General features: G+C 42.9%; 1 protein-coding gene across 1 annotated transcript; it reads left to right on the top strand.

Annotated features, from left to right (window-relative positions):
- The first annotated feature begins 35 nt into the window (after positions 1-35).
- On the top strand, positions 36-21757 carry sclt1 (sodium channel and clathrin linker 1). The gene is made up of 21 exons (XM_030095002.1): positions 36-498; positions 1158-1225; positions 2124-2176; positions 2261-2333; positions 2590-2645; positions 2881-3016; positions 5882-6004; positions 6217-6282; positions 7249-7319; positions 8850-8940; positions 9125-9216; positions 9577-9754; positions 9836-9934; positions 17822-17893; positions 17981-18055; positions 18172-18314; positions 18387-18579; positions 19433-19629; positions 20213-20291; positions 21126-21221; positions 21422-21757. Exons 1-21 carry the CDS (start codon positions 465-467, stop codon positions 21479-21481), a joined length of 2055 nt encoding a protein of 684 aa, XP_029950862.1. The 5' UTR covers positions 36-464; the 3' UTR covers positions 21482-21757.
- The last annotated feature ends 1465 nt before the right edge of the window (positions 21758-23222 follow it).

Here is a 23222-nt window from a genome sequence, read left to right as displayed (position 1 = left end):
ACCGGTGCACCGCTCTGTCATTGGTTGTTATTGTTAGTTTCAAAGTTCGCGGCGGAAACGACAAAAACAACAATAACGCCTTCCGATTTCATTTTTCTGTCACTACCACGCGTGATATTCTCAGTTCACATAGTTTACAGTCGTTACGATTCATCTGAAACGTGTTTGGCTTTTTATTTTATAGATTGAAGTGATTAGTTGATTAGCTACCAATGCTAACGACGCTAGCTGGTAACCACAGGTAACGACCGCAAGCTAGCTCTCTGTCAAATCCGTTTAGTTGTGTTTTTATCGGCTTTTTAAAGTCATCAGTTGTAGGAATGCAGCGTTGAAGGACAGCACTTAAACCCACTCACTGTGAATATGTCGGGTTGCTTCACCACAGCCACTTGTAGATCATCGGACTGTTAATCTCTGCTCATCATTTGGTTTTGCTTCGACTTCAATCAGACCAGATTTTCAGGATGGATTCAGATTTGGAGTTTCACCGTGATCAAGGTATAGACGTCCTTTTCTCTCACATAAGTGTTTCTTAGTTTCTAATCTTCATGAAGAATAGTATATATGGTGTATATATCCATCTGTGGATGCACTGAGACACATTCTTCCTGAAATAATTCTTCTGAAAGCAACGCACTTTAAGTGGTGTAATTTTCCAGTTTCCAGACGGTGATTTATGCTGGTGAACTTTGCATGTCTTGTTTACCTACACAATTCTCCCGAGCCATCACATTTTCTTCTTTAATGTCTGGAACTGACGGAGAGAGCGAGAAGCTTCTCCTACACATGTCCAACAGGCTGCAGATGCCACAAGTTTCCTCTTCAACCAGTGAATTCTTAAAAGACGGCAGCTGTTTTTTACATATCTGAAAATTTTATTGATATTCTTACATTAGTGTCAACAATGGACAAATATGCCAACCTATAAGTTAAGTTCCAATTATTATTATTATTATTTAATTCATTTCTATTTGCTTGTCTGTGTTATAGTGTATGTTCTGTCCATTTTCTTTATTTTCTTCTACTGAATGATTTAGTGACTTATTTATCTGACAATGTTTTGGATTGTCAGCAGTAGTCCATTTTGATGAAATATGCTGTGTAACATGATTGTGCGTCTGCTCTTTTTTTGTTTCTCTCTCTCTCTCTCCTTTTAGTCCACAGATTGAGTTCTGCTGTCAGCCAGTATCAGCATGGACCACACAGTCAGTCCACAGCAGCTCAGGTACAGAGGTCATCTGATCACTTGTAAAGATGAAGCTTCCTCAAAGAGTTTCAATTCTGTAATTTGACATCTTCAGTAAAATAAATTAATTAATTTACAGACAAACAAAAACAATCTTGTGATTATTTGTTTGGCTGTCTTTGAGCCTTGGGCCTTTCTGTGTGGAGTTTGCATGTTCTCCCCGTGTGTGCGTGGGTTCCCTCCGGGTTCTCCGGCTTCCTCCCACGGTCCAAAAACATGCACGTTAGGTTAATTGATCACCCTAAATTGCCCCTAGGTGTGAATGTGTGCGTGAATGATTGTATGTCTCTATATGTCAGCCCTGCGACAGACTGGCGACCTGTCCAGGGTGTACCCTGCCTTCGCCCACAGCAGCTGGGATCGGCTCCAGCCACCCGCGACCCTGAAAGGGAGAAGCGGCAGAAAATGAATGAATGAATGAATGAATGTCTTTGAGCATTTGTTTTTACATTCTTTAAAAAAAGCATTTTAAGGAGATAGTAACAGCTTAGTCTTCTTCTAATTATATTTATTATAAATCCCTGTTCTCTTCATGTTGAAAATATTTTTTTAAACATATTAAAAGTCACATTTACTTATATCTAACAGTCTTAAATGTTCATTTTGTTTAGTTAAATAAGAATAATTATTTTAATTAATGATGCTTATTCTATAATTAAATTCTCATTAGATGCTGCTATTGTGAGTCTTTACATATTTCAGCATTTTTTTAATTGATTGGTTTATCTACTTACATGTCTTACAAACATTTCACAACAACAAATATTATTTATTGGCTAATTATTCACTTTTTCATCTTAGTGTCTTTGTGCACCACGATCTGTTGGTTTGCTCTCTTGGTTGCTCTTTTTGGTTTTGAAAACTGTCTCTCTGAAAGGTTGAAGAGACGAGGAGGACGGAGTCCCCCACTCCTTGGATCTCTGATCGAGGGTCAGTTCAGCAGAAGTCTGTCTTATTTTAGAGACCAGGCATTTTCTTTTATACCCACCTGTGATGTTGTCGTTCTTTGTGCAGTTTAATGGCTCCTCTGATTGCGGAGTATGATCGGCACATCGATGAAATGACTGAGAAGCTGCAGAAGTATGAGGTGAGAAAAAAAAAATTCATTGAAATGTTGAAACACCCAAATTCAAACCTGCTCAACACCGAGCATGTTGACCTTTATCTGTCTGTGAAAAATCACAACTTGAAATATTACTCATGTGCTCTAAGTGAAAGTATACTGACAAAGCGTAGCCAATAGCTTTATATATGTTAAATAATCAAGCTGTGTTGACCTGCAGAAGGGTTAAAATGTTTCAGAACTTGACATTGAGAGCTTCTATACTTGTGTAAATCAACAGGCCATGATGACGGATGTCAAAGTGAAGCTGGAGAGAGTCGTCAAAGAAAATGAAAGGTATGAAGGAAGGTCCCTTCAGTAAATGTTTTGAAAGAAAGAAGTCTGATTATAATGAATAATCACAACCATTTACATCTAAAAAGAATAGCGGTCCATTAAGTGCATTTGGTCGATCGGTTTAATCCAGCTGTTTCATATTCTGAAAAAGTATTTTTCATTTCACAGATTATTTTTCACATATAGACAAATGGACCTTAGAGCACTGACTGCCAGTGTCTTCCACGTCTTGCAGGTTGCACGCAGAGCTGAGGGAGTCTGTGGAGAAGCAGATTCATGCTCTGCCCACGCCTTCAGGGGTGGAGGGCAGCACGCTGGAGGAAGACGCCATCATCAAAAACCTGCAGGAGCAGGTCCAGCTGTCGGAACAGGTCTGCTCACTTCCTTCAGACATGCTGCATGTTTTGGGTCACAGTGTCTGTTACTAGTTTTTTTTTTTTTCCCCTCCAGTCTACTGTCTCCCCCCGACCCTTCGGGGCTGGGGAGGTTTTCTCCAAGCATTTTGATAAAGACTCCTACATTTTCACTTCAAAGTACTCCAAATGTATTTATCCCCTCCAGCTCCTCTATGTTGACCAGTCGCAGGGGGGCTGGAGTAAATCTGAGTGAAATGCGTGATCCACTGCAGGCATTTTAGAAAAACAGTCCATATTTACAGTGTGCATCCATCAGTTTTAGCAGGACTGGGTTTTAGATGGACTGGGTGAAAGATCAATAGGTCAACGGGCAATCAGGAAGCTGAAGTGCTCTGACGAAACTGATGCCAACGCTACAGTCTGCATTAACTCAACACCCATCCATCCATCCATCCATCCATCCATCCATCCATCCATCCATCCATCCATCCATCCATCCATCTGCTGTAGATCTTTATCCTGGTCAGGCTTGCGGAGCTCTGTGCCACCCTGAAAAACATGTATAATTGTGTTAGTCCAGGTAAAATGGGACTTTAAAAGTACATGTAAGCCTGTCAGCTTGATCTAAACTGAACTTTTCCAGTTTGGAATAACAGACAGCGTGACTGAAGGTCGATCGACATCTGGCTGCATGAGGAGAGGTGTTCTGAACAGCAAATAAAAAGTCCTCCAACACAGGAAGTAAAGAGATCAGAATAATTCCTGTCAACATGCTGTATTGTCAAGCCTCTGGGCTGCTGACTCCCAACCCCGCTATCGACTGTTCTCACAGTCCGCGATGTTCGCGGTCACCTGGAAGCTGACAAGCTGAAGGAGTTTGTTTTTCTATCATCACAGAGGCAACATGACTTCAAGAAGAAAATCCATTTTAATGTGCGACAAACACAAGAGCCAAGTTTACCTGAGCTGCAATCATAGATGACCGAAATCCAGTTCAAATCCACAAAACAGATGAAATGAATCTGTGAATTAATTGTCTGAAAGCTCTTTCCACTGACCTTCGTTTCACCTTATTAACAGAGAACCAATCTCCGATGACACGAGCTCACATGTGTGAAGCGTAGCAATAAACCTCCAAATGAAGGATTGATGTCTGGTACAGTTAGAACGTCTCTGATTGACATGTGCAGGTGATTAATAATTATTCAATAGGTAATTAGGTTGCAGTTTCTGCGTGACATGAGTGAAATTGCGCAGCTCCCCTCTCACTTCAAACGTGCCGTTTGATGGCTGCAGGGAGTTATTGAACTCACAAGCTCAACGCACAACAGCTCAAAGCTAAACTTCTGTGGGCATGTTTGACATTTGTGGGGGTGGGGTGGTGGTGGTGGGGGGGGGGTATATGAAGCTAAATGGCAGCAGTTTGATAGATGTGTGTTGGTGTGTGTGTGCGCGCGCAAGATGAGAAGGCAGAAACAAGCAGATTCATCCATCAGTTAATTTGAACATGTTTCATCATTGTAGCCTCATTTCCCAATTTAAAATATCAGAATTTGTCATTTAATTTGCATTAAGCACTTTTAACAGAGAACATCTGTGTTCACTATTTGAAAGATGGTTGAGATTCGTGTCGATGGATTTTTTAATCATTTTTGAAAGACCTGTGAAACCAAACATGCAGTCCCTCATCGTCTTCCAGAACCGTAATAACTTCCTGGATGATATCAGAAAGCGGAGAGTCGGAGCGTTACGCGTTGCACTAGTGGTGAGAGACGAGCTTCACCTGTGTGGGTTGTGCATTTATAACCGGAGCTTCTCAGACGTATCAGGAACACGCAGCAATACCGAACAGCTGAGAGATGTTTAAAGTTTGAAGTTAGACAAGCTACAGCCATAAAATCTAAATCAATCCAGTCAGGTTTCATTTTGCTGGAGCCACCAGAGGTTTTCCTGTGCGCTGTGTTCCTGTATGGACAGATGAAGTTCTGTAAATTCAAACATTTATTTAGAAAAAAAAAAAAAAAAAGAATGACCTTTTTTCCTCAAATTACAGCTTTTGCCACACAATTGCAGATATTGACATCAGCCCGATAAACTGTTGGAATTATGGATGAACCGAAACACCTTTTTAACGCCAATTATCAGGAATTTCTACACTCATAACAAATAAACACTAAACTTTCAACCATTTGCACAAAATTTAACTGTGACGATTTTGACTTCAAGTCTATGAAGAATGTCAAAACAAATCTGATCCTATAAAAGGTTCTCTTTGAGAAAACCTGTATTTTTTAATTTTAATGGGAAGATGCAGCTGTAAGGAAGACTTTCCTCCAACTTCTCTTTATTTCAGTGCTTTCAGTGTCTCGTAAGTGTGAATATGAGTGTGTGTGTCCTGTGATGAACGGGTGACCTGTCCAGGGTGTAAACAGCCTTCACCTTCGCTTTAGAATCTGCAGCCGCACTGAGACTCTTAAGGTAAATAAAGCCATACAGAAGACGGATGAATCGATGGATGGCCGTAGATCCCAGCGTTATAAAGCGACATCAGGCCGGCCGCTTCCCTCCACTCATAACTCCTTTTGACTCATCCTGCAGCTGCGGTATTTGCACATCCTCATAACTCACTTGGAACAAGGCCCGGGTCATTTGTAGCTCCGGTGGTGACTCACTTCACCGCTAACAAGAAAGAAAATGTGATGGTTACAAGGCATCATCCCTCATTGATGGAGCAGAGGTGGTTTCTCTTTCGATCGAACGCAGAGGCATGCTGGGTATTCTCCTTTTCATCAGTGTCTGCTTAAGAAAGCACTCTTTGTTGTTTTGCCTGACTGAATATGTGGGTGAATGTGTTTTTTTTTTGTGTGTGTGTGTGTTTAGGAGCGGGTGCAGGCCATGGAGCTGTGGCAGACAGCAGCCCAGGAGCTGGATCGCCTCCAGCAGCTCTACCAGAAGAGCGTCAGCGACGGACAGACGCGCGACTCGCAGCGGCTGCAGCTGAAGGTTTGCTGCTCCCGCATTAACATGCGCCGCCCCGCTCTTTTCTTCTAGCATCAGCCCTTCAGCACTAGGTGGAGCTCTTATCATAGAAATGGGGTCAATTAGGGCAGTTTGGCCTCACTTGATACTTGATTTAAGCACAAGGTAATTACTGGCAATTAACTTTTATTGAATGTCCCCCTTTTTTTTTTTTTTTTTTTTCCCTCCCATCGCAGGATCAGCTTATTCAGTTCCAGCAGCACACACACAAACTTCAAGTGGCCAATCAGAAGCTGGAAATGGTAGGTGATGCTCATTTGGAAGCACGCTAAATTACCGCGTCCCAATTAGCCACGGGATAAAAAAAATGCCGTGTACTCCTCTGAAGTGAACTCTGCTTTAATAATTAATCTTGTAGCTAAGCGAATGGGTTCCTGAATCACTCTGGTCGCGAGCCCGAGCTGTCTGTGTGTATAATGAACTGTCAGCTCACTCGCTAATCCTCCAACTGCCTCGGCTCCTTTTCCCTTTTTTCAGCCCACTGCTCTCTCTCTCTTTTTTTGTGTGTTTTTTTTTGTTTTTTTTTTGTTTTTCCTACAGTCACAGATAATTTATCACGGGACTGTTTAAGAAAGACCTCAGACTTGAGTTGAGGTTCAGCTGTGTGTGTGTTTCTGTGTATATGTGTGCCAGTCAGCCATAACATTAGAATCGGGAAGATCACAATCCTGCCGTCCCTTCACAATGTTTTTTTTTTTTTCTTCTTCTTCTTCTTCCTTTTACCAGTTTTAGTAGATTTTGGACCAGTTTTGGTAGCATCTGTCCACTGCAGACTGGGGACACCACAAAAAGCATCATCTGACATTTAACAGATGGAACTTGAGGACAGAATATCCACTTACAGCTGAACATATCCCTTCACCTGGCAGTGGTCATAATGTTATGGCTGATCTGTAGATGTGCGTTGTGTTGTTTTGTTTTCTTCATGTCAGAAACAAAGGAACACACACACGTCATCCGATGTGTGTGGATAGTATAGTGACACGATATCCTTCTGATGCATTTTTAATGGGGGGGCCCGGCCGTGGGCTTTCCCTTCTTCTCCCGTTTGAGCGAGCCGTCCTCTCACGACTCGCTGACAGAGGATCCTCCGGGTCGCTTTCTGAAACGGCAGAGGGAACTTTTTTTGGGAGGAAGTTGGTCGTCGAAGCTGTGTTTTTGGAATCATGCCGCACAAATGGCGTTCTTGTCTCTCGTGCCACACGCAGACGAACCAGCAGTTCCTGCAGACGGTGACGGAGCAGAGCGCCGAGATGGAGGAGCTCCACAGCCAGCTCAGGTAACCCAACGCCTCAGAGAGGCACCGCGGGCCGTTCTGGACAGAAATACAAGGGGAAAAAACGCAAATTAGGGTTTATTAGTGCATAATTAGAATTAGCTTAGAGTTAGAAAATAACCCTGAAATGTAGGTTTTTGGGCTGGATAGAATGTCGAAGTCACGGCAGGATCTCAAAGGGAGAACATGCAAACTCCCAACAAAAAAAGCCCTGGACCAGGGTTGACAAACTCAAGGCCCGTGGGCCACAACCAGCCCGTAACAGGCTTCATTCAGATTAGTTTTATGTCGGGATTATGGTCATTTTCTGTTCTAATTGCAGTTTTCATCCTGTATATCCATATCCATCAGTCTTTATTCCAGACTCTTGGGTCCTCAAAAAAAAAAAAAAAAAAAAAAAAAGAACGACAAACCGTAAAGAAAAGAACAGAAAAAAATGGTGAACACACAAAAAAATATACACAGGCAACAAAGAAGAACTTTAAAGTTTAAATGTGAAGGTTATCATTTCAGTATTTTGCCGGTGCGGCCCACTGGAGTTGAAGAAAGACTTGTGTGGAGCCGGAACTACGGTAAAATGTGTTTGTCGCTCCTGATGGAAGACCTTCTCACTGGAGACGACAGAAGGACCCACAGAGCCTCCAGTCTGCTGAGGAACGTCTCCTCAGCTGTCAAACTCTCACCTTTTATGAATACAGTGGAGTACTGCAGTGGAGGACACAATTCTTCTTTTTCTTTTCTTTTTATAAATTTCAACCTTGAAATATTATTGTGGCTTCAACAAACCACATTTTTACCGATTAGAAATGTTCTGATGCCTCTCTAACCCGAATCCTCAGTAAACTTGAACTGCTGTCAAACCTCACAGAAGAGGAGGGCAGAAAGTGAACTCACTAAACTTTTACTTAAAAGTTAAAATGACTTCATCAAGTGTGACTGCAGCGGCTTCTTAAGAGGGTTTTTTTTTTTTTTTTCGTCAAAACTAAAATAGTTTTTTTATGAACTTGGAGATGGATTTTGAACCTTTGAGAAGGTACAAGGTTTTTGTTTAATAACCCAGACACTTGACTCTTGTACCTCTCAATGCAGCCTCGTAATTCTACCAATAACATTTTATGCAGGATCCCAGAAGAATAAAAATATGAAGAAGCAGAACTGAATTAAATCAAGAGGAGGGTAACAGTTTTATCTCGGGGAATGGCACGCGTATGATATTTTTAAGATGTTCATTTTGAAAATCAACTTATTTTAAAGGTGTTTTGGGAAATAACATTCTTCATAGTGTAAAAGGACAATTAACAGTAAAAGCTTAAATAAAATAAACACACAGATTCACACTGAATTCACCATTTCAGTGAATTAAATCTAAAGAAGGAACTTGAAATATCTCATACATTCATCCCACATGGTTTTAAATCTCAATGATTATGACTTACAGCTAATTAAATCCTAAATGACTAAAATGAAAGAAAATTAAATTGTTTTTTTTTTTTTTTTTTTTTTTTGATGTTTTGCCCTCTGTCCGGATTACAGACAGGCTAAAGCTGAACTGAGGATGGCCACGGCTAAAGTGGACGAGATGACCAAACTCCTGCAGAGCGTCCAGGAACAGATGCAGAGACGGGTGAGAGGAGAAAAGACAATTTCCAATCTGAAAATAGAACTTTTTCTGATCGTTTTTGAGCTCCAGCAGCTGAAACAGCAGTTTCACTTCATTCAAGGTGTTGATAATCCAGTTCCTAGGCCTTGCCTGAGGCTCTGTGGGACTCAGGCTGTGTGTGTGTCGATGTGTGTGTGTGTGTGTCCAGGAGGAGGAAGTGGCTGAAGCTCAGGGCCGAGAGAACGCAGCAGACCGGCGGCTCCAGCAGCTGCAGGCAGCCTTAAGCCAGCTCGAGTCCAAGTGAGAACATGTTGGACATCTCCGTCAGCTGCAGGCAGCTTGTCCAATAAAAATCACCTCATTGTAAATTATTTTAGCACCCGTTTCCATGGCAACGATTTGAAGAATAAACGCAGTACTTTCGAAGTGTTTCTTGGATCCGTTTACACGACATTGTTGCTCGGAGTCACTGCAAACAGAACTTTTTAGGAAATGGCTCCCAAGGTGAAACTTTTCGAAAACGCTGCGTCGCCGTGTGGACGAGCGAAAACGGCACGTTGTGGAAGCGTTTGACGCCGTTTTCAGAGCGTTGCCATGTAAACTGTCGCCGCAGCGTCACTGCTGAACACCAATCTACCAGTCTCACTTCTCCGTCTCCAGGCTGAAGGCCGCCTCTCAGGAAGCGGAGGCCGTCCGCAGAGAGCAGACCGTGTGGGAGCGGAAGGTGGGGGAACTCACGGCACGCTGCTCCGCCCTGGAGGAGGAGAAGTACGACGCCCTGTCCAAAGTCCGAGAGAGCGTCCAAATGGCAGAGGAAGCGGCGCTGCAGAAGGACCAGGTCCCTCCCTCCCTCCCTCCCTCCCTCTGCCCGTCCAGCCGCTCCGTCCCCACAGGTCCTCACCCTCCTCCCTCCCCTCAGGCGCGGCTCAGAGAGAAGCAGAAGACGGAAGAGCTGGAGAAGACGAATGAGGCCATGAGACAGCTGATCCAGACCGCCGCCGTCCGCACCAGGAAGGAGGTACACGCTGAATCAGTGTTTCTGCTAATCGCCCTCCACCTAATGTGATCTGCGTGTGACTGACATTTGCTTTGAAGCCGCTCCTGGGGGAAAAAAAAAAATCACATCACTACTTAAAAGCAAAAGGATGACGCAAGAACATCTCCTTCCAACGCTGTTTGCCTCCAGTTTCAAATGGCAATTCTAAAAATTTCAGAAAGCGCAGACTTGCTGATTTCTAATTAGTCCTGCATGAAAGCAGGAGCTGCGACTGTAGCAGTCGTGCAGCGCCGCAGTGTTTTTGTTTTTTTTAAAACAGATGAAGCATTAAGCCCAAAGCAAACCGCTGGTCTTTCACCCCGCGTAACCCCAGGCTGAGACATGCTGATTAATGCTCTATTAGCAAGACTTCTCCATCGACTTTAATCCCTTTAATGCTGCGCAGTGTGACTGAAGCTCCGGGTGTCATCCAAGTCTCTCGCTGGCCTTCAACAAACACACTTTTCTCCCGGTGTAACTATCGACGCGTAAGACTCATGCGCTTGCTTTTTAGCTCGCAGGTGATTTTGTCATTGAGCCTGAGTTCGGAGCCAAAGTGAGACACTTTATTCACCTTAATCTCCTCTCTCTCCCCCCTCGTCCTCATTTAAAGCCATTCAGCGTGGAGATAAGCATGTGTAATGAATAATTAAGCCCCGCATTGCTCACAATTGGTAGTCAGACCTCAGATGTATCTGAGGACTTCAGCGCCGCTCTGACTGTTAACCACGGCTGCAGAAAAAAAAGACTTACCGACACGGTGTTTCACTCTCCAGACTTAACTTTCGAGAAACTTTCCACATTTTTGAGCCAGAGTGTGTGTGAATCGGGTCAATGACGCAGTGCAACAAATGTATATAATGAAATGCAAACAGTGGAGTTATTCTAAACACTGATGGTAAGGAAATTGATTTAACATGGCAAGTACGTGTCAAGGAGGAGGGCGCTGAATTTATTCATCGTCAGTGGAAATGAAACAATCCCCAAAGAGTTTCTGTCTGGGAAATATGTCTGATATTGTGTTTGACAACAAACGGAACAAGGTCATCCATTACAGATCATTATTCCACACAGCCATTGTTTACCAGGTTTGGGCTCTGCGGGATGTTCGCCTGCTTAAGAATAACAAGTTTGAGTCTGTGGCGGCTGCAGAAATACATGCAACAACTGAGATGAAGTATATTTTTAACCGTTCTTTTAACCATTCTGCACAACACATAAATGACCCAAAAAAACGCCGCTTCCATTATCCATGAAATATTCCAAAAATGTCTTACACTTGATTCTGTTTTGGTCTTTTTTGTGTTTAATTAAATGAACTCATTCTTCAGTTGTGTTTAATGAGGGGAGATTTTCTCCAAAGACAATCGAGTGTCTCTCCTATCAGATCATATGTGTAACTGAACTCTAACCTAACACATTCCACTCATGTTTTTGTGTTCAGGTGTTTATTCTGCATTTATTATTCATCACAATATAGCGCAATTCCTTCTATTAGTCTGTTGTAATTAAGGATAGACCGATACATCGGCCGGCCTATATAATCGGCCAATATCTGAGTTTTTTTACGGGTATCGGTACCGGCAATACCTGCGTGGATTCGCGGATTTATTTTTCCCTGGCATGATTTACAGACGGGCATCCACGGGCAGCTCTGTGTTGCTGGAAGACCCTGCAGTGCACATGCAGGGTCAAAAGCATCAAACACTTTTTTTTATTTTTAAAGTATTCTGCGTAAAGTTTAACAAAGCTGTTATATTTTTTACATTTAATAAATATTTCTTATTTGAAGCTTGAGACCTGTAATATATATTATCATTGTATCATTTTTTGATGTAAATTGAGGGAGCAAAAGCATTATTGGCCCCAAACATCTGCTCAAGGAAATCGGCAGTCCATAATTGGCCATCGGCTAAAGGTGACGGAAAAGAATCGGTATCAGCATCGGTCCTAAAAAAAAAAAAAATCCATATTGGTCTATCCCTAGAATGTGTTATGCTTCACCCTCTCTCTGTCACTCTAACACCACACCCACCACACACACACACACACGCACTGAACTGAGGTAAATATGATGGTGCGTTCACACCGGACGCGTCGCGGGCGTCGTCGACACTTGTGACGCTTCAAGCACGACGCTCTTGACGCGCGTCAGTTTGTTGGCGCGCGGGTGGCTGATTTCTGTTTCCAGCTATGGCGGATCACATCAGGAGAGCGGCTCGGCTTTATTGTTAAAGGTGTAATACAACATTTTGATTTCCGGGTGGATCACCTAAATAATTGGTGGGTCTGTTTGTCAATCATTCTGACGAGCTGCTTTCGTAAGGCGGTTCTACGTGCTTGCGCCCAATCAGCTTCTCCCTTTTGCGCATGCGCTTTCCGAGTGTTTATGTAGCCTGTGAGCTTCTGAGCGAGTACTTACCGATGGCGAGTCTGACATAATGAAACTGTAACTGTTTCGGAAAAAAAGCTTTATTTATGAGCAAGGCGGATCGCAGAAACTGTAAACAGAGCCGTGCACGCCGGAGAAGAGGAGATCGCGCTCGTACACTTCCGCGTTTCCTGGGAGAAGCAGGAGAGCCGGGCGGATGGTCTGGCGCATGCGCGTTGTTCAAAAAGTGAGTAACAGACGTGGGGCTTCGTCTTTTCGAGAAAATCGTGTATCAGACCTTTAAATAAAGCCAGACAGCGTCGTCGTCGTCGTCGGGCACATGGGCGTCGTCTCGAGGTTCATCACATTATTCAGAGGCGTTCTGAATTTGGGGAGTTTCACCATTTTCTCCAGGAGCTGCGTGAGGATGACGGTCGCTTCCAGGTCTACTTTCGTCTCTCCCGTGCCCAGTTTGACGACCTGCTGGCCCCAGTGTTGCCAACTCCCCAGTAAGAAAAGTCGCTGTTGGCTGGTCTGCTCCTCTCTGCTCTGACTGCAGCAGGGGGCGCTGCTGAGACTGACCGCTGTGAGTGCTTTGGGACGGAGGAGGGGCTCACGGCAGCACCCGCTGCTCATTGAGGACAGCAACGAGACGTCCTGTCACGTCTCCAGAGCACCAGAAAAGGTCGTTAGATTTGTCGCTAGTCGCTTTTGACAAAAAAAAAGTCGCCAAGAGGCTTTGGAAAGTCGCCAGATTTAGAGAGAAAGTCGTCAAGTTGGCAACACTGGCTGGCCCGCATCGGTGCTCGGATCACTCGTAGTGACGTAGCACCGGAGGGATCGTCTCTGATTGGTTGACGCCCAGCGGCAGCGCGTTGAAAGTTCAGTTTTCCGAACTCTCAAAAAGTGACGCTCACGACGCTCCTGACGCTGGGGACGCACGTCATGTGCGTCAGACGCTCGAAACGCTTGAGAAATCGACGCTCCTGACGCACCGCCCGCCGCTCCACAGCGCTCGTCCACCATAGACTTTGCATAGAAAAGCGCCGCTCACAACGCCCGCGACGCGTCCTGTGTGAACGCACCAAACAGTACTTCAATGCCATTTTTTCCTCTGATTTGTTTAAATGAATATAGATTTTAAAAGCATAAATACACTATTTAAATTCAATTTGTCATAATTCGTTGATAAAATGACTTGAAAGGACTCAAGACTCAAAGTGTAGGACTTGAAATTTGACTCAGGACTTGAGGGTAAAGACTTGAAACTCACTTGGGAATTGAAATCAGTGACTTGGTCCCTCCTCTGGAAAAATCCCTTTATTTATCCAGCTGAGTCTTGTTATGTCCAGCTTGATATCTAAAGTAGGCCTGTCACGATAGTCAATACATCAATTAATCGCTCGATTAAAAAAAAATGAGGTCGGTAAGTTTTCCAGGCGCGATAAATTTACATTTTTTCAAAGACACTAGAAACGCCTCATACTGACTCCTTTCGGCTCTGTAGTGTAATGAGGAGTGATGCACCGAAAATTCGGCCACCGAAATTTTTCGGCCGAAAATAGCTCAAAGGTGTATTTTCGGCTTTCCGCCAAAAGAAAAAAAATCACGAAACAACACGACCGAAAATAACTGGTGATGACGTGGCGTTAATGCTAAAGCAAACCGGTTAATGCCTCATGTCTGCTTTATTAATGCATCAAATCAGGTTTTAAAATTGATTGAACTTTTTACAGTGCGCATTCGCGCAGCGTCACCTCACACTCACACTCCGCGCACTCGTTTCCCTGATAAAGGCGCACACACACACCAACACACACAAAATAGTTGTATTATGAACCGTCACTAATAATCAAGAACATATTAAAATGAGTAAAATAAGTCTCCCCGGCTGCGCACCAGGACGGACACCTTCCCACACGGTCCCGTCCTCACCCTGCTCATTTGATTCTGGGACTGCAGGCTCCACAGGACAAAGGTATTCATTTAGAAAATATGTTCGTTCTAAAATTAATTTTTGGAAACGAAAAATACATAGTTTGCTTTACTTTGATGGAGGATATAATATTTTACCTGAATCTGTAACTGGCACATCTGGAGACACTGCAGTGCTCCTGCTGTCAATTACCGTGTTCACTGTTGTGTTGAGATTTATTAAATTAGTTTATTTATTTTTTACACCATTTTATGTTATTATTATTTAGCTGTAAACTGACAGCAGCCTACAGTAATTCTCTATAACTGGAGGTGACGCGTGAGCGCTTCATGCACCACTGCAGGCTCTGCGCTGGACTGGGCAGCAGCTGGAGGTCGGTCAGGTATTTTTGGGGCAGCAGGATTACATTTGTTTCGCTGTTTGGCCCGTGGCTGTTCTGACTGTGATTCAGAACTTTCCTCCTCTTCACTCCAGTCAAGATCGCTGATGTCCGACACGTCTCCTCCATCAGATTCCCCCTCACTGACCTCCTGTATCATTGCTAAAACTTCTTCCACCTTATATCTCGACATTATGCCTCTTTTCATTGTCTTTCTTTTAGGATTTGGTTGATATTTTTGGTCGTCTGTCTGATTGTCTCCCTGTTCAGAAGCGCGCATATAAAACAAATCAATCGCAGAAAAAAAGCCCCGCGAAGTGCGTCTTTTTTTTTTTTTTATCAGCGGTCTGTGAGACTGCTGTTGGCCTTTGGAGGTATAAATGCTTTGTAATATTATGTGTGTCATTGTTAGGACCTTATTTGCTTCAGAAAAACAGTTTCCTCATTTTTTGGTTTCGGTTTCGCCAAGAATTTTCATTTCGGTGCATCCCTAATTGTTGCATTAATTAAAAAATTGCAACAAAAAAAACGGCAATATTATCGTTTATCGCAATAAATTCTGGGACAATTAATCGTCCAGCAAAATTTGTTATCGTGACAGGCCTAATCTAAAGTTAAATATCCTCCTGTCTGTCAGTCCTCCATGGGACAGACCGTTTATCCGCCTCTGGAACAAACTTCCTGAGGACATCAGGAGTGTAAAATCTCTACATGCTTTCAAATCACATCTTAAAACATCCCTGTCTAGTTTAACAAGCTTCTACTTTACAAGATTTAAACCAGACTCTTTTCATTGTATCCATTCTCTTGAATGTATCCTGTTTTATGCATTCTGTGTGCTTGCTGTATTTATGAACTCTTTAATGTAAGGTTACTGTGAGAGCCGTGAAAGGCACCTACCTTGAAAATAACATTTCGAATTGTTATCACAAAAGTGGAAATCAACAAAAATACGTGTGGATGTGGTGTGCCAATCATTGAAGGTCGCTGGGATGTACAAACACATACAAAAGGTAACAATTCTACACTTAACATCCACTCTTCAGTTAGGAAAAAAAACACCCTGAAAGCTGAGACACAATGTAGAACTTAGACTCCTCTGATGAAAAATCAACAATATTTTCCTTCGCAGATGAGGAAAGAAAAAAAAAAAAAAGCAAACCAACACTGTTTTTCTGTGTACACACGTGCATCACAATGCAAATAACTACTGTTGCCGCTGACGCTGCCATTGTTGTTGTGCTATTGGTATCTTGAAATGGTCTCACACAGTTTGAATTGTGATGTTTGTGCTTTCAAAGGTTGATTCAGAAAGGGTCGGTCCCACATCCAGCAAACAAACATGCACTTTTTCACTCAGCCACATTTATGTGTGTGTGTGTGTGTGTGTGTGTGTGTGTGTGTGTGTGTGTGTGTGTGTGTGTGTGTGTGTGTGTGTGTGTGTGTGTGTGTGTGTGTGTGTGTGTGTGTGTGTGTGTGTGTGTGTGTGTGTTGAGAGAGAGAGAGCCTGATTACTTCTCCTGTGAAAGTAATCCAGTTACTTTACCCTTGTAAAGAAGTCATCAGTAATCAGTAACTAATAGTCCCTTCACTTAGTTTTCTAAAACTTGATCTGAATACACCATAAAGCCATCCTTCCACCTTTCAGCCTGTGTCTCTTCTTCCTGTTTATTCCTTCATATAAATGAATAATTGAATCAAACCAAAGTGCCTTTATTCAACTTTTATTGGTTTTCAAGTTTTCTCTACACTGCATCCAAGATATGTTGGTGAGTGTTACTTTTTTTGTTTTGTTTTTAAATGCTATGTGGAGCCGTGGAGTTTTCATGTTGTGGTCCAAATGACCGATCCCACAGCAGCCTCCTACGACTGATCATGGTCAGTCTTCTTCTTTTTCTGGAACAAGTGGCTCCAGAAACCTTTAGGCCGCTTGTCATTGTCCACATTGACAACCATCTTGGCGTCTTTCACTGCTTTCGTGGCCGCCTTCTCTTCTCTGTTGTCTTGTTTTTTTGCCAACAACCTCCAGAAACGTCTTTTCTTCTTTTCCTTGGTCTTGAGAGTCTCCTCTAAGAACCTGTTGTCCTCCTTTAACCTGGTCTTCTCAACCAGTAGGACCTCATTGTCATTCAGGAGAGTCTTTTTTTTCTTCTACGAGACTCTTTTTTTCCACCAGGAGGGTCTTCCTCTCATCCTGGAGCATCTCAGAAACTATAAATCTCCCGAAGCTCACAGAGTCTTCACAAATGACCGGTCAAAAACTAATGTCTAGTTTAGGTGAACAGGTTTTCCCTATTTTAGTTTCTTTATCTCTCTGAGTTAACTCTTTTTCTGTCTGTCAACAGGTAAAATACCATTTTAGATCCATCATGAATTATATTGCACACATCCCACAATGAGTAAAATTATGAAGGGATGGGTGGGAGGGAAAAACCTGACCTGCACAACAGGTCAGAAGCAAAATAAATCACTTATTCCAAATAAATTTACTAAATAAACATAATCACTGTGACACATCTTGAGCTGAAACAGTGACATTAACTTCACTCTTTACGTCTTTCACATCCTTCACATCACTCAGAGGAAATTTGAAAAGTAACATATGATTCTTAATAAGGTGAGGGGGGAAAAAGGCTCAGACCGGGAAGTGTCCCATGCTTCGCTCTGCTATCTGTTAGCATTTAGCTCTAGCGACATGGCTGTCTCGATGATGAACAAAACCAAAAAAAAAAAGGAGTTAAAACTCACCAAAGCTGCTGAGGTTCAAAATCCTAAGTTTCCATGAATCCCACATCCCGTGATTGTCCCTTCACAGGTCTTCCTTTGTATATTTGCGATCCCTTTCTTTTTTTAATATTTTCATTTAATCCTCAGTACTTGTGAGGTTGTTTAAAATAGTCCAAAAGCAGTTAAATCTTCCTGTCTGAAGGAAAACATTTATGGAATTTAAGAGTTAGAGTTTATCATGCTGTCATTTGAATGTAGGTGCACATTTAGTGTATAAATCCAGAATATAGACTTTGCTTTCATAACTCAACCTACATCAAGTGAGTCATGGACTGTTTTTCATCCACTCAAAGTTATATATTGGAAAAAGAAAATAAAAAATTCACTGCAGTTACCCTGTTGAGTTTTCTTCGGTAATTTACCAAATGTTAGCTGTGTTTTTTCCGTCTCCAACAGGTGGAGAATGCACGCAAACAGTGCAACGTTCAGATCCAGCGTATGGCGGAGGAGCTGTCTGCTCTGCAGCTGGTGAGATCCCGACCTGTCAAGAAGCACACGCAGTTCCTCTGGAGCTTCCTCCCTGACTCCCTGTTTTCTCTCACCACTCCTCGACAGGAGTGTGCCGATAAAGAGTCTCAGATAGAACGCTCCCTGCGAGAGAGGAAAGCTGTGGAGGAGGAGCTGGAGAAGGTATCAAAGAAGAAGAAAGACCTCGCCGGAGCCCGATGTGGAGTTTGTGGTATTGAATGTGTTATTTTATGAATGAGTCCACGACGCCCGGCTGATTCTCGGCGTTCTCCTTTGAGGTGTACAAGGAGGGCCGAGCAGAGCCGGACTTCAGGAGGATCGATGAGCTTCATCAGAGGTGTCTGGACGCAGAGCGGCTGAGGGAAGACCTGAACCTCACGCTGCAGAGCACGCAGAGCAGGCTGAAGAAAATGGAGCTGGAGTAAGTGGGACGTCACAGTCACTGTGAATCGGGAAGATCTGCCTTTCCCTGATGGGTCCGTCTGTTCCGCAGCTACAGCGAGGAGCTGTCGCGCTGCCAGGAAGAGGTGCGGCGGCTGCAGGGCGCCCTCGCCGCCGCCCGAGACGACAGCGTCAGCGTGAGCGAGGAGCGGCTGCAGCTGCAGCAGGAGAACCTGCAGCTCCGCAGGGAGATGGACGAGTTGAGGAAGACTTCCCTGCTGGTCCAGAAGAAGGCCAAGCAACAGGCGAGTTCACCACTGCTGTCGAGATCCGATGCAGTCAGTCAGACTCGGTCTGTCAGCCTCCTTCTGGACGAACTGACTAACAACCACAGCAACAGCAAGCACACGTTTCATGGAGCGTTTCAAGTTCCAGTGCAGCTGCAGAAAGTTTCGCCGTTCATGGCAGAATGTAGAAACGACTTAGTACTGGAACTCAGACGTCTTCCAGTTTCCTCTTTTCAAACAAGCATTGAAGTCAGTTTCTTCTTGGTTTACTTAAAAATGTCAAACGGGAACAGATTCTGATCGAGTTGGTTTGAGGCAGGATTCTTGATGCACTTTTTAAAATAATGTTACATGTTTTTGTCTTTTTTGAATTCTTGGATTATAAGAAATCTCAGCAAGTGTTGTTTTTTTTTTTTCTTTCTTTCCTTTTTCCACTGGAATAAGGCCGCATTGTCACAGTAACGCTACTTTTTGTGGAGGTGTACAAATGTGTCAAGCGATGCCAAAACCGCTTGTCTGTTCTCCAAACCTTCCACTTCACCAGGGGGAAAGATCTGCGTTTGACACCGTTCAGGGATTTCACACTTTATGAATTTTGTCTTGGGCTGGAAAACAGACTTCCCAATCAGACGATCAACGCCAGAGATTTTTTTGGGTTTTTCAACAGTGGGAGCTGTCCACCAATGGGACACGTTTGAAGTTTTAGAAGAGAGGATGACAGAGATGAGAAACAAGCGGAGGGTGAAAGTCTAAATTTAACCCGTCAGGTGTCTTCGCATCGCGTTTAACCTTCAGCCGATCTGAACGTACAGACGTGTCCTGCTGCATTGCCCCGCTCTCCCGGCCAGTCACGCCCCCTGTCCCGGTCCAGGTCTCGCAGATGGAGCAGGAGTACAGCCTGAAGGAGCAGAGCCTGGACGCCCGGCTGAGGGAGCTGGAGGACAGCAGCCGCAGCTCCAGCGCCGACCTGACCCGACTCCTCGCCGCACAGCAGAAAAGCACTCAGCGCTGGAAAGAGGAGGCCAAGAGCCTCGTCCAGGCCTTCGAGACCAAAGTCACAAGCCTCAAGTAAGAACTGCTGTAGCTGAAGAAAAGGAAACGTCTTAGATCTGTGCTGCTGAGTGAGAGGAGCACTTTAAAACTCTCGTTAAACTCCTCGATCGTTTTTGATGCGTAGAAAACTTCCATACTTGAAGGATGTGCTGCTCACATGTAGCTTCTGTCTCAAAGTTAGACAACATGTGAACGTATTCTTAGATAAACTGTGAAATCCAGACTGAAAGAGGGCTGTTTAAAGAAGCGCATTCAAAATGAGCACATTCACGTTCAAAACAGCATTTATACGAAACTCAAAAAAAAAAAAAATCAATGAGCTCAGACACCTTCCTGCCCGAGGACTTTATTGTATCAGCTTTCTCACAAACAGCAGATCAGAGATGAAGCCACAGATAAGGAGGAGCACCAAAGAGTTTGATAAAACAAAAATCGACTCCACTGGAAGACGTCTTGCCTTCAGCAGCAGCAGCTGGTGGAAACACTCAACCTGCAGAAACGGGGGGGAAAAAAAGACTGCAGAATTCTGGTTTAGTCCTTTTTTCTCCGTGTGAGAGGTGGCTGTGCTTCCATTATCTTTTCTCAACATGTGTTTCAGGGCAGAGCTGAGTCGGCAGAAACAGCGATCGCATGAATTAGAGATGCAGCTGGAATGTGACCATAACGCCGTGGCTGAGGTTGGTGTGACACACACTGCAGCAGGTTCACGACCTTTTCATTTTTAGCTGGAGCCCCAAGAAGAAGATGAAGAGTGGGAAAAAAACAAAACAATGAAATTGAGCTGCATGTGGCCCCTGAACTGAAATGAGTTTGGCATCACTGTGCTAATTGAATTTAACAATAAGAGTAATGTGAGTGCTAAACTAAGAGGATTACAAGATAACGTTGTGCTTGTTTTGATGCAGTTTTTTTTCCACGACAGGCCCCGATAATCTGCTGAGCTGGAGTTAACCTCTGGAAATGTCACAGCTCAGGGGAAAAAAAAGACAAAATGAAGTGATTCATTTGAAACTTTGCTACAATTCACTAATGGTGAAACAGCCCCATTTGACTTTTTTATTCATTTTTTTAACAAATAAACCTACTGGTGGCTGTCTTGAAAACATAATATAATCTGAAAAAATTGTGTATCTGTATGTCTTTCAATGTAGATTCAAATTTCAGATACTCAGAAAAAAATAGATTCCTATTGAAGGACTGTTGAACTTATTTTAGTTAAGCAGCCACATACAGCCTAATTTCATCTTAAATTTAAACTTTTTAAAGGTTTTGTTTGTTGGTTCATAGATTATATGTTTTGAAAAAGTCGATATTTTTCCAAGTCTGAACAAAAACATAAAGTTAATTCTGATTATGCAAAATGTCCAGACCCACGGGCCTCATATTTGACTCCCCTGATCTATTTTAATGGGTTGTAGTAATAATTCCTCTTTTTTAGTGTGATTGTGCTTTGAAAACAGATCTTTGTGTTCCGCTCCATGTAGCTGATTGTCACGAGTGTGTTTGTGCAGTATGAGAGGCAGCTGGCAGAAAGCCAAGAGAAGATGGGTCGTCTCCAGAGACGCCTGACGCAGTCCGAACAGAGGGCGGCTTCGGCTGCACAACAGGTACCAGCAGTCCAGCCCCTCCATTACAGACATTAGAGAAGTATGCCATGATTTATCTGAATAATCAGCTCCCGATGTCTGCAGTGTAATTTGTGAGGATTTGTTTTTTTGAAAAATTGAAGTCACTCCAAAGTAATGTCTTTAGAGTTCAGACAGAGGAAGGGAGTACAATATAAATATGTTTGTTTGTTTGTTTTCAGCTCAGTGTGTTGACGTCACAGCGAAGGAAAAACGCCGTTGCTGATCCCGGAGCGATTTAGTGGGAATCTGTACATAAAGAACTAACTGTTGGGCCAAAATCATGAAGAGAGCGCTTGTCAGTGCTCTGGTAATTAAAACACTCCTACACATGAAATCTTTTTATAAAAACCAGACATTTGGGAGAGTGCTTCTTTGTAACAATGCTTTTTTACACCGACTGTTTATTCCCTTTTAATAAGCTCTATCTTTATTGTGTTTTGTTTACATGCTGTACTGAAACATTTGCACTTTTTTGTATTTATTCTGAGATTTAGGAAAAAAATTACTGTGAAATAAATGCCATAAAAACTAACTTAATGATGTTTTTGTTTTTGTGAATTCATAAAATTGAACAAATACTTGCAGCACAGTATGTTTCTCAAATATTGATTTCCATGTATGTCCATTTGCTTTATTTGTGCATAAAACCATTATTCACCAAATTCAGAGAAAACCTCAATGCTCAACCTTGTTTTTTCCAAGGCGATCACCAGAAAGGAGGTCTGTGAAAACCAGGAATGTCCAAACTTAGTTTTTCTACAGAGGAAACTGTTCAAAGGCCGGGACTGCTCCGGATCTGGTGCATATCCCTTTCCCTCTGGTGCAATAAAGCCAACGGCATCAATCAAACGTAGCTGAATTATGCCTGATAAGCAACGGGGACCAATTAAAAATGGATCACGGTCTGCAGTTTGCCCGTCGGCTTGAGTGTCGACAGCTCTGGTCTCATCAAATCAGCTTGATTAAACAATAAACTTTAATTCAGAGGAAAAAAGTGAACATGAGCTGTATTTTACAAAAAGATGTGGTTTTACTTTAACGGCAGGTGGGACGTGATTTATTCGAAGTTGAGACTTGCTGTTGATGACTTCCACACGCAGCCTCCTTCATCTTATCAGGTGTGAATTTGGTGTCGTACCTCTGCGCGGTTCATTAGTCACACTCCGTGATCTGCATCAGGCGTCTGCAACCTTTTTCATTAAAAGAGCCGTTTTTTTCACTGACAATGAAATTCTTCTGGTGCCACAAAGCACGTTCCGTCGTGAAAGATCACACAGCTTATAGCTCTTTTTGTAGTTTTACTCATGGTGTATTCATGATGACTATTTGGAATTCATTGTTGCTGTTTTAGCTTCTGGAGCCATTTTTTTTTAACAGTTTGAACTTTATCCCAAACTACCTTCATCCATTTTTAATCTGAGAGCTGCCATCTTTAAAGTAGTTGTTGTCACTGTAAGTGTTTACAGATTTTTTTTTTGTCTTCATCTTCATGTTGGTTGTAAAAGCGTGAACAAATCCATCTACAGTGCCATGCGCCAGTTGTCAATGTGATCCTGATCAATATTCAGGAAAGTTGCTGCATTTCTGACGAGGTCCATGTGTTTGCTTTGCGTTCTATTTGATTGTGTTTTATAGTTTTAGCCGTGGCTTATCGGGTTAAGTGTTAACCTTTTGGAGTGTGAATACCCATTACAACAGAAAAACAAGTAAAGTCCAAGTTGCAAGAACTTACAGCGGTAAGTAGTTATGTAAAGGTATGTAAAGGCATCTCTACACATTTATTTGATTTGTGCGTACATTTTGAATTTTTTTGCTTGTCTTATTGAGATTTCTTTATCACAACAGCAGAAATAAGAGGTCAATCACTACAATGAAATGATTAAAATAAGAAATGGAGGAACATCCATAATATATCAGATGCATTTCAGTGCATTTTTTTCTTTCACAGTCATTTGGGTTTCAAGTCCCACTTGTCTTTGC

This window comes from Salarias fasciatus, chromosome 6 (assembly GCF_902148845.1).
Source record: "Salarias fasciatus chromosome 6, fSalaFa1.1, whole genome shotgun sequence".
In the NCBI taxonomy this organism is placed as follows: Eukaryota; Metazoa; Chordata; class Actinopteri; order Blenniiformes; family Blenniidae; genus Salarias; species Salarias fasciatus.
Note: the sequence above shows the minus strand (reverse complement) of the source record. Positions and strands in the feature narration are given on the sequence as shown.

Excerpts from the sequence above, each read along its gene's own strand:
- sclt1 (XM_030095002.1), top strand. The coding sequence starts at position 465 with ATGGATTCAGATTTGGAGTTTCACCGTGATCAAG. Across the intron at positions 2,177-2,260 it reads CCTTGGATCTCTGATCGAGG|TTTAATGGCTCCTCTGATTG; the intron begins GTCAGTTCAGCA and ends TTCTTTGTGCAG. Across the intron at positions 2,646-2,880 it reads GTCGTCAAAGAAAATGAAAG|GTTGCACGCAGAGCTGAGGG; the intron begins GTATGAAGGAAG and ends CACGTCTTGCAG.